General features: G+C 32.9%; 2 protein-coding genes across 4 annotated transcripts in view; one reads left to right on the forward strand and one right to left on the reverse strand.

The window, feature by feature from the left end:
• Positions 1-27,964, forward strand: part of LOC133197177 (serum amyloid A protein-like) — a 270,340-nt gene that overhangs the window by 110,003 nt on the left and 132,373 nt on the right. The window lies entirely within an intron of this gene.
• LOC133197165 (uncharacterized) overlaps positions 12,532-27,964 on the reverse strand; it is a 29,300-nt gene continuing 13,867 nt past the window's right edge. The window contains exons 1-7 of one of the 3 annotated variants that reach the window (XM_061333044.1): positions 25,601-25,732; positions 19,690-20,068; positions 18,045-18,285; positions 16,407-16,630; positions 14,231-14,337; positions 13,989-14,123; positions 12,532-13,615 (exon numbers count right to left, since the gene is read on the reverse strand). In XM_061333044.1, coding sequence (XP_061189028.1) covers positions 13,489-13,615; positions 13,989-14,123; positions 14,231-14,337; positions 16,407-16,630; positions 18,045-18,285; positions 19,690-20,068; positions 25,601-25,713 — 1,326 coding nt within the window. In that variant the 5' untranslated portion in view covers positions 25,714-25,732 and the 3' untranslated portion in view covers positions 12,532-13,488. Of the gene's footprint in view, positions 13,616-13,988; positions 14,124-14,230; positions 14,338-16,406; positions 16,631-18,044; positions 18,286-19,689; positions 20,069-20,254; positions 20,348-25,600; positions 25,733-27,964 lie in introns of those variants that run through there. The other 2 variants (XM_061333047.1, XM_061333045.1) reach the window with 2 other exon arrangements.

The raw sequence follows: 27,964 nt of genomic DNA on the forward strand, positions 1-27,964 counted from the left end.
AATTAAAAAGGATAAATTCCGGAATTCGATAAGCAGGTTCCAAAGTCGATGCAGAGAAGGATCAAGGCTAGAGGTGGTCATAGCAGATGCAGCACAAAATTGGATCGTTCAGGTTCATTAAAACCCTCAAATCCTGATTGTGTTTTCCTTAACGAAAACCAATGCTAATGAATATTTTCATTTGGTAATGACTCTTATTCAGTTGTTTAATACTACTGCTAGAAACTTTTGCTGTTGATGCAGTTTAAAACATTTTCTCCAACACATTAACAAAATACACTATAGTATATATAATAATAGATATTTCCCAAGGTGAATGGAGAAACAAAACAAAAAGTTCCCAATGATCCGGTCTTTTATCTAAAGATCGAAAATATCATTTTTCTAAAAATAAAAATGTTTAGTAAAAGTTGCCATTGCAATTCCATATGGAAAAGCAGTATCGGGTTTCCTAATCTAGTATTCTTCTCTTTGACTACGGAAAGGTGTACTCAATGATGGGCTATTAGTATGATGGTAATTCTATTTTTTTAAAAGTTTTATTACTCCTTTATTTACATTCTACATTCTTGATAATAAGTTTTACATTGCTTAAATTCACATCACAATATATATAAACAAAGCTTTGAAAAAGAAGACAAAAACAGTAGTGGTGATGATAATACATACATAAATCTTTTTGCCAGACATACATAGAAATTTAATTATTTTTGAGTTAAATTGCCATAAAGGGGTCTCACCTCACATCAAACGAAAGTCCATACTCAACCCCCTATGGCAATACTACAGAAGGACAGGGCCCCTCCTGCAGTTAAAATAATACTAATAATGTAACAGTAGTATAATATAGGAATCAGTCACAAATACAGAGACAATTCATAGAAGTCTTTCATGTTTAATCTATTTTCTATTTTTCTATAGATTTCATGGTAATACAATAAATTGTTTTTAACATATATTTTAACCTCTGTATCTGTTTCTAATTTATCATCAAACCTTAATTTCATTTTAACTTTATATATAAAAAAGCTACATATGATATCAAAAGGTTAAGAATCTGTGTATTTCGATTAAAAAAAAAAAAAAAATTAAAAAATTACAACATGTTTCCACTGAATATTTGTATTACTTATAATTCGCGCCGCATCCCATATTTGTTTTACATTTTTTTTTAAAGATTAAATGTTTAATATCTTCTAGTACATTACAGTTTTTGCATAATTTTGATACATTTTTGCTCCAGACACCCACAGATTTGTTATAATTTAGTAAATGATGTAGAAGTTATTTATCCTTAACATCTATAATGTTTGATGCATAGATTTGCGCTCTGTGTTCTTCAAAGTTAACATTCAAAAGTTTAGTCAATATTTTCAGAGTATGGTCTATTACATTTTTTGAGCAATGAAAACATTATAATAGAACATTTTACAACTTAGCTTATCTAACGATATTTTCTCCTTGTTTCGCAAAAGTAACATTTATATTTGTTATGTTGATATATTTGTTTTTACTGGTATCCACAATCTTTTCTAAAGGTTTAAAAATTCTTTTCAGCAAATAGTATTCACATAAATAATTAGACTTATTTTTAGTACATTAAGCTAATGTTCAATATCATGGAATTTCCCTTCGCGGTCGAAAAGGTCTTAAACATATAAAATTCCTGCTGTTGTCCAATTTGAATAAAATAAGGAACGTTTTTAAGTTGAAAGTTGCTATTAAACCAAATAGGCTGTGACAACACTATCTGCTGATGTATAAATATTTTCTTTCTGTTTACATTCACATAAAACTTCACAGTAGAAAGTTGGTAGTATTTTAAAGTCATTTTGCAGATCTTGGATATCTGTGCTGCTAGTCTTTAGTAGATATTTAAGGTCTAGTGATTGTTTGCTTAAACATAATTCAACATAAGTTTTAATCGTAGAATTATTGCTTATTAACCGCTTTATAAACGTAGCTTTCAGTGCTTTAAATTTACTTTCTACATCGACAACTGCAATTCCGCCTTCGTTATGTTACCAATTAAAGTATTTTTTTTGAAATTCTATCCCGTTTTCCCCAAAGAAAATTAAAAATTATTTTTTGAGTGGTCTTCAAAGTTTCATCATTAGGATAGTTCAGTATTGTAGCACTATAATACAGCTGTGTAAGAGCAAGGGTATTTATAATAGTACATTTGCCAAAGAAAGTAATTTTTCTATTTTTCCACATTCTAAGTTTTTTTTCTCTAAATTGTTAACCTTATTTTTCCAGTTTTCTTCGTAGCACTTTTCACGGTCGTGGCCTATAAAAATTTCTTAACACCTAACTGGCTCATTCGTAACTTTGACCTCAAACAAAGTTTTATATCTGTTTAAAAGAGGTCCAAGTTAGATCGTTTTTTTAAAATTCTATTTATTCTACTTTTCATTGACAAAATAGAATGATCAGGTAAATTTTAATGCTTGTATAGACGCTGCTGTTAATTTAAAAACTATGCATCAATATTCTTTTATTAAGTGAACCCTTAGTTTTACCAACATAATTAAATGAGCCCACAAAGGGTACATTCTATTCCGAAGACAACATTAGAACATTTGCAGTCCATCAAACATTTTGTAAACATATATGAAGCCTTAAATCTTCCACACCAAATTTCATGATATATGGAGAACTTGGTAGAGTCACTTAGTCTAAATTGTCCTCAAAATTATTAAATGTATTAAAAAACATAATACAAAATATAATACGCCATGGTGTACTGCTGTTAAAACATACTGGATAATTGTGGATTTGGTTATAAATCTATGGCAATAAAACTCTGTAAATATCACATGGTTAAAGAAAACAGTGCATAATATCCTGGTAGATCAGGTATAATGACATGTGTAATTCACCAAATAAATTCTTAATTTAAAAAAGCACTAACTTTTGAGAAATACTTGTTGGATAAACCTTCTAAGCTTTCTCTATGAAATATTGTGGTTTTAAACTGGAAGTGCGAAAGATCTTATAATATTTCAAAAGAGAACATAATTTGTCTCCTGTGTTCATAGGCCTATATTATAAGAATATTGAAGATGAATTCCATTAATTACTGATACTGCACTGATCCATATATGAGAGAATTAATATTGTTAATTAAAAACAAGTATTTTATGAACATTTTGAATGTTTGATTTAATATTGTTTATACATGTATTTGAAAAAGATAGTATCTATAGCTATGATTGTAAATTGATCTTTTATTTATTTCCATGATGAAAAAAAAATAATGTGTTGCATATTTGATGTTTGTCATTTGAAACTAAGAAAAAGTAAATATTGTTTTTAGCTAAAAATGAAGATATAAAACAAATGGTGACATAATCAGATCAACAAATATCAGTAAAAGAAGGATAAAACTATTAATTATTTATATATATTCAACAGTTTACAATTGATGACTTTGAAAAAAAAATTACAGGAAAAATACATCACAGTAATATTTAATTCATAATATACGTATATACTTAAAATCAATACACACATTATTTAATATAACAATAGAATTTCACAATGTATTTTATTTAGCTTATATCTTTGATATTAAGAACATACTTACGCTATCTGTAAATAAAATTCTTTTATTCTCCACTGCACACCATTCCCACTTAGCCAATACAAATTTTCAAAGTGTGGGCTAAGTGGGAAGACGCTTCATAAAGCATTATAGACTAGGATGTTTGTTCAGTGAAATATGGAGATAACGAACAGTACTGTACTCAAGCTCAAAGTCCATTTAGACAATACAAATTGGGAGCAGAGCAAACACGGACCTCACAAAACATCAAAGGTGGGATCAGGGGCCATGGCAGGCCTCTAAGTGGCCTTAAAAATATATGCGCCAACTGGCGCCTTATCAAAAAAACTTTAGTCGCCAATGCAAATTTTTAGTCGCCAGGCAATTTTTCTAAGGCGCTAACTTTAAAGGTAAATAGAATATAGGGACCCATGACGTGCCTAAGAAAACATTACATGTCCATTGCTAACAATAATTTCCTCTATTTTTAAATTTCTTTTCGCTTTTTCAGAAAAATTGTTAAATATATGAAAATTTCCGGAATTCGAGGGTCGCCAAGTCAATTTAATTTTACGGAAAATTTTTAGACGCCAATCAAAAATTTTAGGCGCCATGGCGACTTAATTAGTCGCCAATTAGAGCCCTGCATGGAGCAGTGAGCATACCCTGCCGAACGGTCAGACTCGTCGTGTGCTCCCTGTCTTCCCTTACTTATGCAGCAATATACCCTTATTACCTGCATATGGGTTGTGTATCTCTCAGTTGATTCGATACGCAAGAGCATGCTCTACGTATGAGAAATTTCTAAAACGAGGAAAATTATTGAAAAACAAGTTGATGAAACAAGAATATCAACAGTCTCGTTTAAATGCATCATTTCGTAAGTTCTATGGTCGATACAATGAACTTGTCAGCAAATACAATCTATCATTAAGTTATGTGCTGACTTACGTTTTTCATACTAATTATTAGGCCATTATTTAAACCTGAATTGTCAACGGATTTTTCCGTTTTTCCCGATCATGACAAGGAGCACAAGGCGGGAGTGACCGGTCGGCAGGGGATGCTCACTCCTGCATGGCCCCTGATCCCACCTCTGATGTTTTTGGAGGTTCCTGTTTGCTCTGCTCCCGATTTGTATTATTTTAATGGACTTTGAGCTTGAATACTGTCAGAATGCTTTTTAACAAAATAATTTTGCAAATGACAGATCACAAGGTAGTATATTTACGAGTTCCATTTTTATTGAAAAAGAGGCTGTCTATGATGCCAAAAAGCCTGGACTCTAATTTATCGTGGGGAATGGTGGTATAAAGTGTGAAAAATTCTATGTTTTAATATTATTGATTTTCTTAAAATTTTGTGATTTTTAAATAAGTTCCTTGGAGTTTTTAAGCAACCACATCTGATTTACACTACTTCTCGAATATACATGTACACTAGACAAAATTGCTAACGCACCACTTATTATTCTTATTTGTAAAATTGATCATTTTCCTGATTGGTACTAGTATATAAATATGTCATCTTTTCCAAAACAGTTGGATTGACAAATGTCTGGTGTCATGTCAAGACCCTTAAAGGACCTTCTTGTCCGAAAACCAATTTCCCGACGTGCACTGCGCACCGTTTTTTCCGAGATATGAAGTTGGTGATTACGGATGGTGGTTCGTGACGTTGCGATGGGAGCAGTCTCCCACTTAAAAATCAAATGATATACCCTGATTGACTACCATATCGCTTAGTAGTCATCCAGTGCCTTGGTGTCCCTACCAAATCCACCCAACTTCCGGTTGCTCCAATTCTGTGGAAATTATTGTGTGGTGCTCACTTAATGCCATCGATATCTATTGTAAACATTTTTATGATCGTTAATTTATTTTCAACAATTTTTCACCAGAGATATTCATAATCATTTAATTCTTTTAATTTTTCACAAATTTCCTCAAAGGAACCCCCTGCAGACACCATACTGGCTGCCTGAACACGCTCTTCTAGAGTCAAATGCCGCACACGGTGTAACTTTTTTTCTGAGTTTTTAATTAGTACAAGCATAAAGATCACAACCACAAAGAAAAAATTAGAAATTTATTCCACCAAAAAATTTTGGATATGATTTTAATTTTTTCTTTGAAGTGGTTACGCTTCAGTAAACATTGTTGTTATTTATCAGTTAAAGCATTTAAATGTTTCATTTTTTAATTAAGTAACATAATTATATATCAAAAACATCATAAACAAGTTTTGAAAAGAAAAATGTTAATTTATTTAGGTGGTGCGTTAGCAATTTTGTCTAGTGTACTGTTGTACAGTACTCCTAAAGTTTCTCCTTCACTGCTGTAAATATTTTGGAGAGGAGTAAGGAAAAAAGCTTGGTAGAACATTTACTGGAACCCGCTATGTATCTTTGTGTGTAAGGATTTTTATGGAGTTTTGGAATCCAGTATAGGTATGGTGATTCAAATTTATTTTGATTGTTGGGAATATTAAAAATATTTAAAACTGACTTATAGTTTTGAATAATTTCGTCCTTAAAAAGGGACTTCACGGTAGCTCAGTTGGCAAGGCACTCGCTCCGTGATATCGATTGAAAGGTCTTGTGTTCGAATCACGGCGGCGACTAAACTACGTCGACAAAAAATAGGTAGCAACTGTTCATTCGCCAAGTGCTCGGTATTTTGAAGTGAAAGTTGCGGGTCCTTTGAAGCCCTTCGCCGGTATATGGCGTCGTCTCTACAAGAGTGAAAATTTCTCGAATGGGATCGACATAAAACAACGTACAATTTATCCTTAGTAAGGGAGATATGGGTATTAGTTGGATTACCACTTGCAGAATTAAGTCCTTGTTCCTGTAAAATACATTCAAACAAGCATTCTGAGAGTATTGCATTAGCAATACTAGTCCCCTACCGGCAAGTGTAATCTGGTTCCCGTTAAAAATTGAAAATGCCATAAATCCGTCAAAAATCAGTGAAGCGGAACGAAATGCAAACTTGATCTATAACTCGTCAAGGTAAAGTCACATACCAAAAATCTGCAAGCGTTTAGAAAAAAAATTGCGGAAAACACTGAAAAATTGAAAAGGTCGTAATTCCGTCAAAAATCATTGAAGTGGAACGAAATGCAAACTTGATCTGTAACTCATCAAGATTCACTCACATACCAAAAATCAGCTCAATATCTACAAGCGTTAAGAAAAAAAGTGCGGAAAACCAAGTGGGACAGACTGACAGACAGACGGACGGACAGACTCAGAGGAAACCTATAGTCCCCCCGGTTTCACCGGTAGGGGACTAATAATGAGCCTTACAAACAAAGACAATGTTGTTAGTGCTTTTTCAGCGGGGACCAGTACATACTGATCGTGTTTTATAATTCTTGTTTTACTTCTGCATTGTCGAAGACAGAAGGATTGATGGTTTTCATTTTGCCCCTCAATCGCTTAATGTGCGATTTCAACATCCATCTGATACAGTCATTTAATCCATTCTGACAAAGTGTCAAGGTCTAATTTTTAATATTTAGCCCATTATCTGGCGTTATCTTCTACTGAATTCATAATATTTATGAAATTATGACGTCAGTTGAAAGATCGGGGGTTCTTTAAACTTTTGCTCTTTTATAATTAGTGATTTAAGGTTCTCATTATTACATGTAACTATATTTACATCACCAGTAATGACGTGCCCAGCAGGACTATATATTGTAGTTGTAGGGTGAAGAAGAACATGAACACGTAGGAGGATTATGTTTCAGATGCTCGATACATGTATCTAGGCAATGTAGAGGTTTTCCTTTTATAATAAAAGTTTGGAAGCAATTGCTAATGTGCATTTGTAAGAAGTACAAGGTGTGGACTTCAACCTGAAATATGGTGGAATACAAGACTGGGCCTTTTTGTGATTAAGAATATTACTTATAACTTCTATTAACTGTGTCAATTCCTTTGATGGTATATTGAAATTAAGGAACAAACGGGTTGTTTGAGTGTTATTTTCTTCCGCGAAACGTGGCGGTTTAAAGGGCTTATGATTTACAATATCCATTATCACAGATCCGAACCTGTATTCTGGTGTCGTAGAATCCAAATATGGACTTTCCTTGACTCTTACAAATAGACTATACAAAGTCGGAGTAAAGTTTGGTGCGAATGTGATGAAGGCCTAACAGTTTATTTACATTAGGGAGAAATGAATCAAATGAGACTTCGTGTAAAATAGGTTTCTTGTGAGACCGATGTCCATGACTACGCTTATGTCTCTGTGTACTGTTAAAAAGTCCCATCACATTCACATTGCTACACTGTGGGGTTGAAAGATTCTCAACACTATCGACATTGTCATTGCTACAATATGGAAAGGCCGTGTCTAGTTTTCTAATCCAGTATTCTCCTCGTTGTCTACGGAAAGGTATACTCAGTGATAGGCTATTCGTATGATGGTAAATTTCTTGTATAATTCTAACTTTCATTGACAAAATAGAATGATCAGGTAAATTAAAATGCTTGTATAGAAAAGCTGCTGGCCCCTGTTGTTAATTTGAAATCTATGCTCCTATATTCTTTTATTAAGTGAACCCTTGGTTTCACCAACATAAATAAGTCCACAAAGGGTACTTTCTATTCCGTAGACAGCATTAGACGGTTTGCAATTTAAATTTTTCCAAGTTTTGGTAAAGAAGCTCTGTCCAGTAAGATTACTTGTAAACGAAGACTTAGTAATCAAAATATCACAGGTTTTACAGTTTTTGACAGAACATTTTGAAATAGAACACATGGGATCGGAAAAGGAATCGTCAAAAATATCTCTAATAGAAAATTTACATTCCTTCAGTCTTTTGTATAAATTGTTGGTTCTATACCAAAACTGAGAATCTGAAGATTGCACATATGACATAGGTTTAATATCCCTGAGGATAATCCGTGGGACACCGATTGAACTCTTAGCGTCTGTGGCCCTGAGTGACGCATTTTTACACTGCATGGGCAATTATTATTATTATACAAATCCTAACGTTTTAAAGTTTGAACAACTATTTAATATAAATAACAAAAATCAGTTGTTTAACAATGCAAATCTATTGGGGTTATAATTGAGAGAGAGTTGACTCTGTTACTGTTTTTCCCCTCATGCATTATTGTAAAAATTTCTGTTTGTAATATCCCGTCTACACTGAAGTTACAATTTATGAGAATAAACTTTTGTCTTGTCTTAAATATTGTTACAATGAAATTAGAAGTGGCACCTAATTGTAAAGTTAAATCGAGCATTAATGAGTTACCAGGCAGTTTCTAGCCCTTTAACCCCTCTATGAATGACAAAAGCTGAATGTTTTATTATTGATCATTAAAGAAGACGATTGGGCAACAACTCATTGCCTACAAACCTTCTCTTTGATTTCAGCAAAGTAAATATTTCCGTCGCTGCTTGATAAAGTGTTGTTCTCTGTTAGAGCCTTCGAACTTATCTGAGGGTCACAGATATCTATGTCTGTATTAACACATATCAATTTCTACATGTCACTTGGATTGAGTAGAGAGATAAAAAATATTGCTTGTCTCCTAATTGAAATTATTTCATTACAATGCTCAAGTAACATTCGTTCTGAATGGACATTCTTCACTGTCATCTATTTGCAGTTATTGAGAAACTAGTATGGAACTATTAAATATCTAATTACCATAGCGACACTACTGCGACGAAGAAAATGAATCGAGCAATTTACTTCTATCCACAAATAGACATTATTGCTCATACTTTATAAATCTTGTTTGCTAATGTCTAAAACCCGCCCTACATTTTTGGACTGTCGTTTGCTTTGCTTTGTACTAATTTTATAAAATAAATTATATAAAACTGACGTTTACAACCTTGAATAGCTACTTAAAAAACATTTCCGGATTCCGAATTAAGACAGAGTTCTTTTTTCCCAGTGAAAACACCTGAAAGGTATACCAATGATAACTGCAGTACTTTCTCCGAGTATGTTGTTTTATTTTTACTGATCAATGAATCTACCCTTTATGAAGATGTTTGCTTGTTTATTTAGGAGCCAGATTATTCATCCAGTTTTTATCATTTGTTCTTTTGTACATAAAACTGGGAAGAATTGATATGCCTTGACCTGGAGCTAGGCATGATTTCAAGATTCTTAAAGATTGTTTTCGAACTTTTAAGAGGCAAGTTTCTTTTGTTGTTAAATTCTTTACCTTAAAATTTTCCTTAAAAGGGGGTCACAGGTCATTAGAGTAGAATTTAATGTACCTGAAACAAACTAAATGAGTCCAATATTAGTGCCTCTGGAGTAGGTATTGGAAGTGTAAATGTTTCGACATGAGACAACAGAACGTGGAGAGGATTTAGAAAAAATATAGGTCTACAGGTTTGTACTTAAAAAAAACTTTTTAGAGTTTTTACATTTACAGAATTATGTATTCTGGTGTTTTCTATACTTTTACCAAGTTTTGTTGTAATAAAATCCGTAAAAGGAGGAGCATTTTTAAAAGATTTTATTTTTAGTGGCCATTGCAAAAAGTGTGCCTGAGTTAAATATACCTTTGTCACCAATTTTGTTGAAATCGGATGTAACCTGTTTGAAACGTTTAAAATAATTCCACTCATAACCAATGCAGCATTGTTCACATCTTCGTAACCCAAGTAAAGCGTCTCTAACGCTCCCCACAACCCCTTGATCACTAAATCTGAGACCGTGAACGGAGGCCCCTTTCAAGCTACATCCTTGAAACCCGTGAAAAATCTCTCGTGTCTCATTACGTCATAAAACAACAGAGGGCAATCACAACAGAGGGCCTTCCCGGCAAGCTCTGAAAAACACCTCCAAAGTATTACTTTTACATGTCCGGATGTTAAAATACTGTACGTGTACATAAATTGACGTATTCAAAATTAAGCGCAGTCTGTTGGCGAAATCATGAATTAGCGCTATACATGTCCGTATTGTATTTATAAATGATTTCTTAGCGGTATTCATGAATTAGCGCATCGTTGTCTGCGTCAAAGCCTTTAAAATATGAAGCCCGCTTTTTTAAGTACACATACAGTATTATATAAAATGGAGTCGCTTCCTATTTTTTAAAGAATGGAATAGACAGAGTTGATTGTCCTTCATGAAGCACATTTTAGGTAATATATATGCAATCAGTGAAGTTAAGCCCCCCCCCCCCCCAACTCTACAGATAAAAGGTCTCTCTACATTTATTTCAATGTTTATGAGAATGGGCGGTGTCATGGACGCCTTCGTAATAAATTGTATTTAAGGTTTTTTCCTCTTGCAGTAAATGCCCGAGAATTTGCAATTGAACAAACGGATGAATTGCAACTCCTTATTATTGTACCTACATATACATTATATCCTCACTTTTCCTTTATACTGGTCCGTTAATAAACCTTTTATTATTTCCTGCCCACTGTCTCTATTTTCGTGAACACCCCAATTTCTTGTTTACAATGAATGCTGGACTGCAATACCCAAAAGGCTATAATTTTTGGGCACTGAAGCTAATATCGGCCACAGCTAAAGCCGATGCCTTATCTACCTTTATTTATTTCAATAGGACAAAAACTGTAAAGAGAAGCGTTTTGAAAAAAAAAATCACATAAATTTCTATTTTTAATCAGCATGGCGAGACTAAAACTGATAAACAGAATCAAAAATTTTATCAAAGCCTTAGTAATTACATTCATTTTAAAAATTTGTGTACAAATAGAGTTATATGCATCTACTTTGACCAGTAGAGCTTAAAAAATAGGTTCAAGTCTGTGGTTTTAATGGACTAAATATGCTTCTGTTAAGGAGGCTTTTTACACCACTTTTTGCTATCGTACTACACAAAAAATAAACCTCTATTGTTCCGTCCTTTTCCCTCTGGGGACGAATTTAACATTATCTATACTAACAGAATTCGATGAACTGTTACCTGTTTTCCATAGTCCAGATTTAAATTAACTTCAATGTATTTTTTTCCCCATTTATTCATTATTGCAACACATTCATTAATCGCACCGGATTGCAAATACGAACAAGAAATTTAGAACCAAAATTGAATCCGGATAGATATTCTTTATTAGAAGTGAAAGTCGCGGGTCTTTCGGATGGGACTCTAAAAACCGAGGCCTTGTGTCAAAGTAGGCGATAAAGAACCCTCAGTGCATGCTCGATGGCACTGAAAGCCGAGTATAGGTCTTAATTTGAAGTCATTCACCGGTATATGGTGACATCTCTTTATGAGCAAAAAATTTCTCGAATGTGTCATGAAACAACATACAAACAATCGTTCGATCTAGATAAAAAGAAGTCTCCTGTTGAAGCCTTCAATTCGACACATAGATATATTGACCTCGTTTTATCAATTAACAATATTCAGTTTCATTCCTACCTTGATTCGATATATCCCACTGAACTCGAAATCAAAGACACTACAGAGTCTAACACATCTGTCTCGTATGACAAACTGACAACTAGACTTATAGAAATTATGATAAACGGGATGGCTTCAACTTTTCTATCATCAACTTTCTTTATTTTTATAGCAATATACCATTATCACCTTCATTTTGAGGTTTCCCATTTGATTCGAAACGCAAGAGCACTTTTAAATAAGAACAATTCCTAAAACGAGTCAGGCTACTGACATATAAGATGATGATACAAGGAAATCAACAATCTCGTTTGGTGAAATCTTGAAATCTTTCATACAGATTGTTAGGCCCTTATTTTCACACTGAATTTACAACGGATTTTTCCGTTCACCCGATCATGACGAGGAGCACGCGGCACGTGAGACCAATCGGCAAAGTATGCTTACTCCTTGTCACCTGATCCCACCTCTGTTTTCAGAGGTCCTTGTTAGTTTTGCTCATATTTTATGATAAAAATTTCTTCGAGCTCTTTTCTTTTCGAGGTCTTTACTTTTAAAGGTATTTTAATGAGAAAGAAAAACTCCTTATTTTTCTCTTGTATATCATTTATTGAATCTTAAGTAAAAAAATGAGTTATCCATTCAAAATTCAAATCGAAAAACAAAATCAGAATTATAAAATGAAGATTGATGGGAATTTTGTCTAATTGGAATTATAATGAATTGCCTTAATTAAGTTTTTCAATGCAAGTTTCTTAAGGATCTGTTATGTTTTCTCTAAAGAGAATCACGTGATCATAACGAAGTAATCTCATGATTTATGCATTCTATTAATTTATAGTACTTAAATATACAAACTAAATGAGTGACACTTAAGATAAAAAAATGGACACAATGGACAAAATTTACAATACGTAACGTAAAAATGTATACATATCGTGGACTATTTTTTTTCGAGAGTAACAATAATCGTGAGATTCAATAATTCGTGACGTTTCTGTTCGGTAGAATAATATAGTGTCCTATAATATCTATGACGAGAATTCTTACAGCGAAATTTGTGTCTTCCTTTAATCCTGAGATCAAACCTTCGAATCAACGTCTGAGTGAATGAACCAAAAAATTATTCCCTGTAGACGCAAAGTGGTGGTGGGACTGTTTGTAAGGGACGGTGTGGTTCAAAATTCAGTCCACGGGTTGATTATCATCCGTCAGTTGATCTTTGTCTTACGTGTAAAAAGTTTAATAAATAATTACGAAAAGCTCCATTAAATATCTTGATTAGATAAACACAAATGCAGATTTCAGCTTTAGAACCCTGTAGAACCTTGGCGGACTTGATCCGCTTCTTTCGCCTCGCGTCGAGGCACGTGGAAACTTTGGCACTTATAACTTCGCGCATGTCCGTTGACTAGACTCATCACAACGTTGTTTGTACTAATGAAAATGAAATATAATAAATAAATAGTTTATGGAACACATTTTGATGAATGAAGGTACTTTTTTCAGTCACGTGACTACGACTTGTGATGAGGTAGGCAGTAACACGCTGTGACGTCATCGTCTACCTTTGGACATTCCGCCGTTTCCTGTAAGGATATGGCTCATTTGTACCTGGGCAAAACCCTTTCCTCATATCAAACTGTCCATCTTGGCATGTTGGTTGCATACAGCGTTTCTCTTTAACACAACTAAAATATAAAATAACCAAGGGTAAAAATTAGAATTATGGGATTTTAAATTCATCGCATTTTTTCTCAAAATTGAGGATTTTAAAAGTCCTATGAACTGAATTTCTACGTTTCGATCATAGTCACCGGTGTGCAAGTCTCAACCATTAGACACATTTAACGTGTCCAAAAATATATATTTAAGTACATAAAAATCGATCTCACTGTTAATATCATAGTCTTCAACGAAAACGTATTAACCAGGAAAAATATTCCCTCTGAAATTATATACATGTGGCTTGTGGTTAACCAACGCATTCTATCAAAAATTCCCGACCTTCTTTACATAAATATAACATATTTCTCACTCATTTTTACAAAAAAAAAAAATTACTTGAAACTTTCCGTGCTTAAAGGTTCGATTCCCCACTTGATCTCGAGACACGGCAGTCTGTCGTGCCGACATTCGCAAGTGCATGTGTCTCCTGCTCTAACCTTCCGGAATGGATGCGGACATTGTTGATCACATCTACAAACAGACAGCCAAAGCTCCTTTATTCAAAACGTTCAGATATGTTGCCTGGTCACGATGTTGGTTAAATATCTTATTTAGAGTAGTTTTCTTAGTTTGCTTACCCTGGTTGAGGATTAATCAGCTGACAATGACACGATGTATGGTTGATGAGGAACTGTTGCTCTACCTCGTTTGGTACAATTGTATCATCAGAGAGCATGTCTACAACCTGTCCAAAATAATTAACTCGTAAAGAGCAATTTTTGCTTCAGTGTAGCTTTCTTCACAAATCAAATTCGACTAAATCAAATACTAATTCTTATAAAAAAAAATACTTAATTTACTAATAAAAATTATCCTAATTTCCGCAACAAATTCCCTCATCATGCTAAATATAATGCGACACTAATGTGGAATAACTAGCATATATCGTTACTTATATGAAGAAAAAATGTATGTGAACCCATTGTCCAGACAGGAGATTAATGTTGTGTACTTTTGAGTTGGTGAAAGGAAAATGAATGACGTTAAGCTATATAATGCAATATGAGAGTAAAAATAATATAAGACTAAGACCAGATTTTTACTTTATGCTATTTTTTTTTAAATAATCACCACCTACAGTATGAGCAGACAATAATGGCATATATTATTGTCCCAAAAAGTGTAAAAACTAAAAATTGAAGTCAACAGATAGATATTTATTTATTTAAGACGATTCGGAAATAGCAAGGCCAACATCCTCTTCAGCAAATAAAATTAAAAATAGCTTTCACTTCCCTTTGCAAAAAATTTTAATCGTTTAAAAAAAGTTCTTTCCTTTAATTGTCTGTTTTTTTTTTTTTTTTAATATTTAATTTATTTATTTATTTGTCTTTCTTAATTTTCTTCTCTTTTTTGTTTATCGTCTCGATACTCAGTCGGTAGAGTGCTCGCTCCGTATTCTGAAGGTCGTGGGTTCAAACCCCGGCTGCGACTGACTAAGTCGATAAAATAGGAAGCAACTGTTTTTTCGCCAAGCGCTCGGCACTTTGAAGTTGTGCTTCTTTCGGATGATACCTTAAAAACCCAGGCCCTGTGTCACGGCAGGCGTCGGCACGATAAAGATCCCTCACTGCTTAATGGCCCTGAGAGCCCTTTACAGATAATTTTAAGCCCTTCACAGGTATACAGTGATACGAGTGAAAAATTCTTGAATGGGATGTTAAACAACATACACCAATCTTGATTTAAACTGTTTAGACCCCCCTCCCCTTCTGAATACCGAGAAAGAAAATGGAGGTTGAGTAATTGACTGACCGCATAATTCTCTCTCCCTCTCTCGCACACAATAAACACAAAATAGTTGTAATCTAAGGTATTTGGAAACAACCAGGAGCACATGCATACAAGTCGCCCGTTCAGGTGAATCGCTGATTGGCGATATATAATGACGAAAACATCGTCCTGTATTTTTGCAAGCGACAGCAAGGCAGAAGTCACTTTGTCGTGGTACATGTTTTCAGTGTACCTTCGAAATACAGACAATGAGATATTAAAAAACGAACATTAATCATGCTCAAAGGTCCAGTTAAGCGAAACAAATTGTGAGCTGAGCAAACATGGACCTCAGAGGTCCAAATTTCAGAGGTGGGATCATGTGCCATGGAGAAGTAAGCATCCTCTGTCGACGGTCACACCTGCCGTGTACCCCTTGTCACGATCGGGTAAACGGAGAAATCCGTAAACAATTCAGCATTAAAATAATAGCCTATCAGTTGTATGAGAAAGTCAGTCAGCATTCAACTTAACGATAGACAGTATTTGCAAACAAGGTCATTGTATCGACCATAAAATTTACGAATTGTTGACGTTAAACGAGATTGTGAACACCTTTCTATCATTAACTTATTTTTCAGTATAGTGCCTTTGTAATGTAAAAAAAATATTTATTGAAAAATAATTCTGTTTAATTTCCATTTTTCTCTCCAGAGCTTTGTAACCAGTTGCTTGGTAATTTTTTTATTCAAAATGTTAACAACAACGAAAATGTACGGGCTTATTTTCTACTGAAAATTCACACATATGTAATTATTTTCTATGGCAGGTAAATTCTATTTTTAATCGTGTATTTGAGTCTATTAAGGCATTGTTTGATATGTATAATGAACACTGCCATATCTTTCACTTCTAGGTTACATGAATTGGTACAGATACAAAAATTACAACACTTGTTTCACTGCATAATCTTGTATTCAAACCTATCCAATTATTTCAAAACAGAAGGCAACGAAAAGCTTACGATCAGAGTTCACTTACAAAGAAACTTCGTGTGACGATTTCCAGGTTTTTAACAGCACAAGTCTGAGATTTATCCCAACAACACCCGGTTGTATTTCTACATCGATGAAGAATAGTATATTCCGGAATGAACTTCTTATGTCCTTCCGGTGGAATGTATATCACTTCCGGTTTTGGTTCATGACAGGATGAATACGGGTGATCTAATACATGTGTATAATGCTGCTCGGCTTGGTCAGCAACTGTTAAAAGAATATTTTTTTTACAATATTAGGCAAATAAACATTATTTAGATATGATTAACATCAATACCTTACACAGTGTCAATACGAAGAGACCAAGAAGAACCATCTTCTCTGGAATCATCAACTGCCTTTCAGAAAGAATTTATGAAGTTTAATTCTTAGTCTGACTGAATGAATTAATATAGTTTCAAATTCTGACATTTGTTATGCAATTTAAATGTACGCAATGCTACGATCACAGCATACTTTATATATTGATTATGAGTGCAAACATTGATTTTTGGATAATGGAATTCTGATATAATTTGGCTTCGCAGCTTGAGAAAAGATTGCGTTCTACAGAGTCCTAAGCGTAATGGTGCGGTGGCGGGTTCAGTTGGTAAGCCGACAAAGTTAGACAAAAGGTCAAGAAGATCATAGTTTCTCCCGCGAAAAGCTTTGAAGAATATGCTTAATTTGAATGTTATCTGGTCTTAAATATAACCTTTCCCTTTATTCTACCACCCGTGAGTGACAGGTGACAGTTGTAAACTTCAAAAGTTTCAAATTTGATATGAAAAGAATGATATACGCCACGACTGTTCCTCGTCATTCATGCTAATGATGCAATGACATATTCCATATGCAATGCATGGTATGCTCGTTTGTAACAATATATTTCGCAACGAGGAGCTTAGTTTTTTTATGATGCAATGTCCGTACGAATTCTGCTCACAATAACTAATGGTTTTAGCATGGTAAAACCTTTGCCGTTTGCCCTTGAACTTTAACAAACATCTCTGCCAAAAGATAACTGTTTTTGATACTATCTTTAGGAGGGCGCCCACTATCTTCTTGAAATAAACGAAACTGGTTACAGAACATATCAATAAATTAATGCAAGAAACACCCCGTTTTATACAAGGGGTCATTGAAAAGTTCCATTTATTGACCTACACTTTTTTTTTTAATTTTTCTAATTTATGGAGGACATTGGGGGACACTGAATGATGTAGGACAAGACATTAATTGGAATAAGATAGCCCAATTAACGAAAAGGAATTAACATCTCTGACCTGCTACTTATCAAATTAAGGTATCTTATTTTAATGTCAGACGATAATACACGTGCATGGAAGCAATATTTTTATTTGTCATACCAAAGATTTTATCTAATTCTGCATGCACACGCATATTGACTATAGAATGTTTGCTATGATTATGACATTCTGTCTTATGCAAAGATGTAGCGCATAACACCATTTTGGAAAGGCAAATTGAACCTTTTCATAAGAAGCATTACTTGTATGTTATTTTTTGTCTTGCTTGTAATAATGTGTTTTGTTATTTACTCAGCTTAGGAGAAAATGAAATAAAATATACAAGCAATCAGAAAGACTGGGTCATTTTTGTCTGTTTGTAAAATACTTACGGTCTAACGGATCGAAGGGATAATAAGCTTCGTCGTTGACGTAATTGTAATCTCGTTTGGAAAAATCATCTTCAGGCAGAATGTCTTTCAATGTCTTTCTTTTGAGAAACAAGTCTATTTCTTTGTCACTTGGATTTTTGAAAAATATTCTTAACATGTCGTGATAATTGTGCATATGGTATTTCGACACATTTTTTACGTGCTCGTGAAAAACTCTTGATCCTACCGGTTGGATTTTGTGCTGTAAAAGATAAAATCTGAATCAGACAGGGAACAATACTTTATAATACTACACAAAACAATTGATATTAGTAAAGAATATATACATATAATAATTTAGATGAAAAGATTTTTCCAAATAAATGCAGAACCTATGCTCTCTTTCGATTTTTTTTTGGGGGGGGGGGGTAAAATTTAGTTTTTTCCCGAAATTCCCCGAACAATTAACATAAACTTTTTTTTGTTGTTTATGAGACAGATACTTTAGAAATCGTGTCTTGCTTCAGAAATAGATAAAGACTACATCGATCTATATTATATTTAGAAATCAAATTAACACTTAAAGTCTTATCACAAGAGGAGTCGTTGAATAAACGTATATTAATGTATTTTATCAATTGAACCATTCAGAATTCTCCCAAAGTTCAAAGTTTATCCGTTCTGTAAAGTGCACAGATTGATAAAGGAAAACAGTGCTATGATTTACGGGATTTACCGGGAATCTGCACCTAGAAAATATATCAAACTGATTTGAAATCAAGTAAATAAGATATCTCTATAATCAATGCAAGCACCTGTTTGTCCAAATTTTTACTTTTTTTTCATTTGATGTTCGCCTTCAATCTTTGATCATCGTTACGCAATCAGGCAGAGTTACAATTTCATCACCCAAGAATAACACAAACTTTAAGAAGTTTTGTAACTTAGTCACATTTATGATAGCATTTAGCATAAATATTTGACAATTCACAGAAAATGGCACCTGTCTGCACAGATCTTACAGGGAAATATTTAATTATGTAACATAAATAATTTTTATTATATCTCGCAATGGACATAGCAGGAACTGCAAAGATTGCACCTAATATTCATCAGCTGAGTCATACACTCTGTTTTGCATATGATAAAAAATGAAACAAGATTACAGTCTAAGTTTATTTAAATATATAGAAATACGTGGATCTTTAAGAATATCTATAACGTTAAGATCGTGTAATTTGATGATCTGTTTATCAAAGAAGCGATATACAAAAGCTGTGTTTTCTTTTTCTTTTTTCTTTTTTTTTTTCAATTTCTTCTATCTCAAATCATCGTGAATTAATGCAATTTTATTGTTAAAGACCGACGTAAAAAAATAAATAAAATAACTTATCACATACTTTTAATTACACCATATTAGTAAAAAGTCCCCGAATGTATTAATTATATTTTGTGAACAACGTTTCAAAAAATTCAGTCGCCAATGTTGTTGAATCTTTTATTTTATTTTCCAAGATATATTCTTTATAAGGTGAACATCTTTTTTTCAAATAAATGTTGCAATCATTTGGAAATATGTTTAAACTATCATTGTTTAAAACAATACACCCAATCTTTTCTTGATGAAATACTTTTTTTTTAATGCAGAAATTTATTTAATACATACCATTACTAATTTTGCTTCTTCCCCGAGATGAATTTTGTCCGAGTCACTGACTCGTGAAGAAAAGGAGCCTCCAAATATAATTCCAAACACTGACACTAAAATAACAAATAAAAGAATCCTTCCTCCAAGACGAACCATTTTAGAACTTTGTATAAATGTAATCCACTTCTCTAAACACTTTTTATTAGTTCTATGATGGCTTTGTCGAGTATTATAAGAACGGTCTGACCAATACTTCCTTTCTATTTCTCTATCACAACAATTTAAACACCTACTTTTTCTAGCTATTGTATCGTAATGTCCGTAAGAAACTATAGAATCGTCTTGTGAACACTTCGGCAGATTTTTGTGGAAACTTTGACGATTTTCAATACCAGATCTGAAATAAAAAATAATACAAGTTGCAGTTATAATTAGACAACGCTACGCTCAATCAGCGGCATATCTTATTTCTTATTTTTTGTTGAAATGGATTTGACGAGTTTTTAGTGAGGAGATGCACGGTAGGGTTTCTATTAAGCTGACAGCGTGCTGTAGCCTTGTTATTTTACAAATGTATCTCTACCCATGCATGGCGTATAAAAGAGACCCCAGCATGCTAGAAAGAACAATATTTCATCAGTGGGCATCTCCAGCCGAAGAAAAAGCTATACTGTCAAGATTCACTTTGTTACCTGGACAATATAACAATTAATATGCTTGTTTATTAATGAAGAACCGTCAATCAGCACACGTGAGCAAGGTAAGAGACACTGCACTGAGCCGTGACGCAACGCATCTTTACTTCATTCATAACGGCTAGAAAGTTCCTACAAATAATGCTACTATCATTAAGCCTATCTTTCCTGTACTCTCGTTTTTTGTCGAGTTTTTTATTCCAACAGACTTCAAAGACTGTATGTTGATTCTACAGATAATTGCAATGAAACATGTAGAAAGGAAGACAGTATTGTTTTACATGGGTTACAGAAGCCATACGGGATGCAGGAACACAGCGGAGTATATAATATTTATCAAACGCTGAACATACACCGCAAAAACGTGATATCTAGGGGGAAATATGGAATATAGTTAACAATTTTTAGATAAAATGATTTATATTAATAGAAAGAAAGTACAATAAAAAGACGAGTGGAATAGCACCGAACAACTTGGTCATATAAGACAAAAAAAGCATAAATGCATCTATACAAATAAATGCAAACATATGGAACCAAAAATAACATATATTCAAATATTTGAAACCTATCTTCAAATATTTGAAACCTATCTTCAAATAAATCGTACCTATCTCCAAATGAATTGAAGTTTAAATCTATTTGGAGATAGGTACAGTTGTTTTGAAGAAAGGTATAACAGAATTAAAGATAGGTACAAATAGTATAAGAGTTAAAGGTATGTATAATTTATTTACAGATAGGTGCAATTGAATTTAATTAAGCCTAGGTATAATTGATTTATGGAGATGTATTAATGGTACCTATCTTTAATTGAATTGTACATTTTTTAAAATTAATTGGACCTTTCTTTAAATGATCTAAAGATAGGTATAATTCATCTGTAACTTATCTGTAATTGAATTGAACGTGTCTTTAATGGAATTAAATATAGGTGCAATTCATTTGAACCTAGGTTCAATTATTAAAGATAGGTGTAATTATTTAAACCTATCTTTAATTTATTGAGACCTATCTTTAATTCAATTGTACCTGTCTTCAATTTATTTGGAGATTGTTCAATTATTTGAAGATAGGTACAATTGTTCGATTAGTATCTATCTTCAAGTCAACTCTACCTATCTCTAAATGACTTGGAGATAGGTTTAATTCAATTATACCTAACTCTAATTCATTTGGAGATAGCTACAATTGTTTTGAAGATAGGTATAATAGAATTGAATATAGATAAAAATACTAAGAATTAAAGGTAAGTATAATTGATTGAAAAATAGGTGAATTTGAATTGACCTAGGTATAATTGATTTGTACCTATCTTCAAATTTTTTGTGGAGATGTTTTAATTTGTTCCTATCTTTGAATCAATCGTACCTATCTTCAAATGATATAAAGATAGGCATAATTGAATTAAACCTATCGTAATTAAATTGAACCTACCTTTAATGGAATTAAAGATAGGATTAATTAATTTAAACCTAGGTTCAATTGTCTAAAGATAGATGTAATTATTTACAGCTATCTTCAATTTATTTAGGTATATCTTTAATTCAATTGTACCTATCTTCAATTCATTTGAAGATAGGTTCAATTAATTGAAGAAAGGTACAAATATTTGAATATATGTCAATTTGGCGTTTCATACAAGCAACATTGCATTGCCCCCAACTTCGTTGCAGTTGATAAGATATTTAGCATGGATTTATTTGTGAATAGAAAGATAGCCATTATTATTTTCAGGCTAATACTATCACATTTTGAACATTGTGTCATTAATTGCATATAAAGTAGATGCTGTCTTAAGACAGTTATACCTGCGTTTAAGTGTTTGCCTACAAAATTATTCTTCATTTTACCAAGGCACCCAGTGAAAAAGTAACAATAGCTATTCCATAATTTACATAACATGTCCAGGTGAGCATTGGCCTGTTATGTTAGTATTTCAAACAATAAACCAAAACTGAAGAATTTAATAAAGCATAAGGGGTTTTGGAAAGAAAGTTTTTGTGTGAAGAAGTAAATAAAATTTTTGAACCTTATTTGGCCTTCTGGATAGAAATAAAATTTCCAAAACCTTATTACATATCTACAGGACACCACCTATCATATTCTTAAAGTTGTATTGGCTACTGCGTAGAATGTAAGAGGATTTCTGGAGATATGGTTTTTTTTGGGTCCCCAATCGGCCTCCCCTATGAAAATTCTGAAAGCTTACTGCACATCTACAGGACACTACACATCAAATTCCAAGGATTATTTGGCTAAGTAGTGAGTAAAATGTAAGAGAAATTCTGTTTCGTTTATTTAACCCCAATGGACCCCAGGGTGAAAACGAAAATTCTGAAACCTTATTGCACATCTACGGACACCACCAATCATACATGTATTCCGAAAGACGAACTGGCTATCAGAGCTGCCAGCATCAAGAAACGAAAATTCGTAAGGACGAGGTCCATGCAGAGGCTGCCGAAAGACGAACTGGCTAAGTACTATTAAAATGTAAGAGGAGCTTGCAGAAGAAGATAGTGTTACAGATGGATGACCAGGGTAACAACAATTTAACCGAACTTTCTTTAAAAAATGCGGGTATATAAAGTCTAAACAGTGAAAGATTTATCTCAATTGGTAGGAACCTAACATCCTTATCTTGAATTATGTACGAATATAGTATTAACAAGGTCAAATGTAGCATGAACCACTCAATAGAACTATGACCCTTCTTTGCGGGAGATAGTGTCAGATTAAGTAATCAAATGATGAACTTTGTTGTGTCAGGTATCACAGTGCAAACATCTGTAAATCTATAATAGGAACGATAAATCTATTCATAGCTGTGTCAATTCAACTTTTTTTTCTAGAATATAAAAAACGACGAATGATTTATTATGCAACTGATATGGCCAAAAAAATGTTCTACATGTCTTCATTCTAGTTTATGATTTTCCTGCAGTAAAAAACGTTTTAAAAGGATTTATGCTAAAGAGCTGTCAAATTCATTTAGATATATTATCGGTGATTTTTGTTATTTGAAGATAAAATGAAATTATATTCCTAAAGAATCCACTTTTATAACTAAAATGATTTAAATAAAATGAAAGGCATGTGAAAGAGTATTAGTGCACTAAACAGAGAGAAAGAGAGAGAGAGAGACTTTGCGGAAAGGGAACCAACCTTAGGTCCTTTATACAATGTTGGGAAATCGATGTCTGAACTATTAAAATAAGAATTCATTCATGGAAAACAGGTATATGTATGTAAGAGAAATGTTGTTTGGTAGAGTAATCATTGACAATAGACTGATTACGATTACTACTGTAGTATATCTTTGTATACTTAGACAGTGTTTTGCACTTTCTTTGACTTTTTAAGTGTTGTTCATTCCATAATGGGTCTAGGTTTAGGATACACATGTTGTATGCAAGAATCGAAGTATTGTAAAGTACATACAGTGTATCTAGTGTATTTAAAAGCTTTGATGACACAAATATTGACCCCAAGACAACAATTAATTCTCGACAAGTAACTGAGGTTAATATTTCTATAAAGGGGGGGGGGTGTTATTGAGCTTGTTTGTTTCCGATTAGACATTATGTACATTTATTTCTTTATACCAAAATTTGAAAACTCGTACAGAAATGCAGTTTTAAAGTGAAAAGGTGGAGAAAATGAACAGAAATCAGTCTAATGCATAGATTGATAAACAACACAAGTCAAGAACATGGCAAAACACGGACCTTTGGAAAACATCAGAGGTGGGATCAGGTACAGTGGAGGAGTAAGTATCTCCTATCCACCGACTACTCTCTTCAAAAGTATGACCATCGACAAATATAACAACAGTTGTAGATCAGAAAAAGGTAAAATTTATACATGTATTTATCTTTGATTTATAAAGAAAAGATTTTCTGAGGTATAATAATAGATGCTTTTAATGAAGTGTAAATTAAAAATACTGCTGCAAATCACAAATCCCCATTTTCACTATGACCTTTGACCTCTAATATTGGCAATGATAATGAGTGATGTTTTACTTTAAGTTTAACCAGATATGTTCAAAATAGGGTTGCCACCTCCATGAAGGTACAACGTATTCGATTAGTGGCAATGTATGAAATAATTTGTAATATTTTTCTCTCTTTGCGACACGTGCATGAGAGCAGTGAAAGTATTGCAGTAGGTCAGGCAAAAAGATTTAACCTTTCTATTCACTAAAAGTACAGAAAATTTGTCCTATAGTTGCACCCCTAGAAGAAAATTTGGTAGCTAAAATACGAATATTTTCTTAACACATCAAAGATGAATAGTTTACACTTGTACACTTTAACACTGTATAATGTGTTTATAGAAATGATGATGCAATAAGTCGGATATTTAAGCATGCTTTTAAAACAAGACTGCAATTACCAATACTTCATTCAATTAAGAAGGAAAAGAACAATTTTTGTCAAATACAAGAATGTTACTTAACTTGACATATAATTCAAGCAGTTTCTGAAAAAAGGAATATTCAATGCAAAAAAAAGTTTTGTAATTAATTATCTATTGCCTCATTTTTTTTTTTTTTTTTTTTTGAAATTTAAATGATAAAAAATGAAGCATAGAGGGTTCGAATTGTAATCTTTAGATAACTTAAAAACTGAAATGATAATTCTAATCTTACCGCGATATCCCCCAGTCTGGAGAACGCGTCCTTCGCGCAGACATGAGACCAAGCTTATGATGCAATCATTTATACAGCTAAATGCAATGAATGAATACAATGAATGAACCCGCCGTACCTTTTTTGTGTCAAGCTTACAAATGTTTCCTTATTGTACAAATGCATATGTTCTGTTACCAGAATACCAAACCTTAGAATGTTTAATTACTCAAACTGTTTTTGATTAAGAAGCATGACCGTCTATTGCAGTTTGAGGAGCAGGTGTGTCGTTTGTGGAGGTGAAAAACTCATTGAGAAATATCGATTTTTGTATTTTCATTGACTGTCTCTGTGCGAGATTAAAATCTGACTAAAAACTACGTCAAGAAGAGGATATTTAACAAAAAAAAAAAAAAAAAATGCAATTTTGTTTTCAGTGATAAAGTGTAGATTTATCTTTTTCGTTTTTTTTTTTCTCGTTTGGTATTTTATATCTACTTAAGCATGGTTCATTATTACAAGTTACTTAGACTATTCACAAAGTCAAGCTTAATTAAACGATTCTCATCTCCTAGAAAATACATAAGCAAATATATACTTAGTGTTAAAAGGTTTGTCAAACTTTGTCGAATATCCAACCATTTTCAGCCAAATTCCCAGATGTAATGCTTTTTTGGTGCTGAAACTGTGTCGAATACATTCCATTGCCATCCACAAGAAATCATTAAAAATCATTTAAAAAGTTGTGCACCTCATCTATTAAATGCGCATTATCATGGTGAATTTCCTTCACTGATAAGCAAATTTGAAGGTGTCCTTTAAGAGGAAACTACGAAGCTTTTTTATAATACAAACGAAATTGATTTATGACGGCCCTTTATTGTGCAGCTTTTGACAGTTATCAAGAACAGAGGGAGTGCACATCAAAACCAAAAGACACAGGAAAATGAACAAAGCATATTTAATGAATAATGATAAGACAGGTCAATTGGTAGTTTCTTGTAAATGTCTGATTACAATGTACAAAAAATCGTATAGGAATTCATAACATTCACTAAAAGGCGAAAAAAATTAATAAATATAAAAGTCTTAAAAATCAACGATTAAGATATTAAAAGAATATGAAGGGCAATAAAACATAAATAATTTTTTTTTGGGGGGGGGGGATGCCATATGTAGATGAAAGGTGTTCATTTATTGTCAATAGTTAAAAAAACAACATTTATTAGATAATGAAGTGTCGCCAAAATGTTATAGTGCTGAAGTTTTAAAATGTTTAAGGACGTAGTACGATTGTAAGATGAAGATAGACTGATATTTTTATCCGACGCTACGAAAATATGATCGTCATTCGTCATAAAGCTACGACAGAGATATCCACATGTATAGATATCATAGTTTTATTTTAATAACATTTTTTTTAAAAACGAAATATCACAAAAAGCACCATGAAAACCTTCACAAACACATAATAAAGGGATAAAATTGAAATGATATGCATCCAGCAGCTTTCTACCGATTGTGTTTCTTAATCAAACATCTATCAACATTTTCTTTGCTAAGTAGCCAGTATCAATTTAATACTGCGCGAAAGGCAAACTTCAGATTAACATTTTCTCTTACTGGGCAAATCTTTCCCAGTCAGAAATTATGAAATAAACCCAATGAAACCATAATCCTGAGGACTGATTTTACGACATAGAAACTTGCTGGCCGAGATGAGATTCTGCATACACTTGATTTTCTTAAGGTAATGAAAACAATGAACCAGTTAATTATAACATTCCCTGATTCATAAAATCCATGACCCACGTTACTACGAGACTAGACAGTAAATACACAACAATGAATAAATTTATCTGCAAAAAACGTTAGCCATAGAGTCTCACAATTATTCACCATTACATTATTCTTTGAAATTATTTAGTGTATAATTACACGAAAAAGTTCAATATTAACATAAGCCATACTGGCATAGTTGACAATATAGCATCAACGCATGCATATTATTCGAAGAATTTTGTACAGATTTTCAGTCTTAATTCTGTTAGAGCAATAGCGACTTTTGTCAGTCTGTTTAAACCGGAAGCGGACTGAATTGCTGCCAAATTAAAATTGCGTGAAAATATGTAGTACTTACTCTCAACTGCCTTTTGAGACAATGCAAACACTAAATTTAAAATGAATATTTTTTTTACACAAATAAACATCTAGGTAATGATTTTCAAAATTTCAATCTTTTTGAAACAGATTAATTCATATGCGTAAGGTTTTTTTTCAATTTTTTTCATGGTCAGTGTTGTGGTAGCCTGGTTCTCTACACAGACGAAATTTCAAACATATTTGTTTGTGTTTAACGTCCCTTTCGAGAATTTTTAACTCATAAGGAGACGCCACCACTTGCCGGTGGAGGGCTGCAAAGAGCTTGGTTCACTTTATGCATAAAATGGCCCTGTCCTTATATCAATTAATTGACTATCACCCTCTGTCCCATTTCATATATCAAAATAAAGTAGAGACTTAGTGCTTTCATTTCCTATAACAAAATTTCTTTTTGGGAATCCAGGTATTTGAAAACAATCTTTGAGAAAATGGAATGTTCTTGAATTTGCAGAAAACATGCGTATTTGACTACATTTAGCAAAGAATTAAAGTATGAGCACAGCCCACGATCCAAAAATTAAAACATGTTTTGTGATCATCAGAAATAGATCTTTCGTTATGTAAGGGTATATTTTGGATCAGAGCTTGTGCTCTATATGAAATATTGAAAAAATACCTCAATTTTTGGCCATTTTTAAGGGAATTCACAGGATATGGGAAAAATGACGCATTCTATGACGTCATAATGCATTGACTAGAGAGAAAATTACGTCATGTTCAATAGATACACTTTCACCAAGGGTCCAAGTTATGAATACTGCATTTTCAACCAAAACAGAGCAGTTTCGATTTTTCAGAA

Source organism: Saccostrea echinata, unplaced genomic scaffold (assembly GCF_033153115.1).
Source record: "Saccostrea echinata isolate AGI-Se365-2 ecotype Australia unplaced genomic scaffold, CSIRO_AGI_Sech_v1 ptg000030l, whole genome shotgun sequence".
Classification (NCBI taxonomy): domain Eukaryota; kingdom Metazoa; phylum Mollusca; class Bivalvia; order Ostreida; family Ostreidae; genus Saccostrea; species Saccostrea echinata.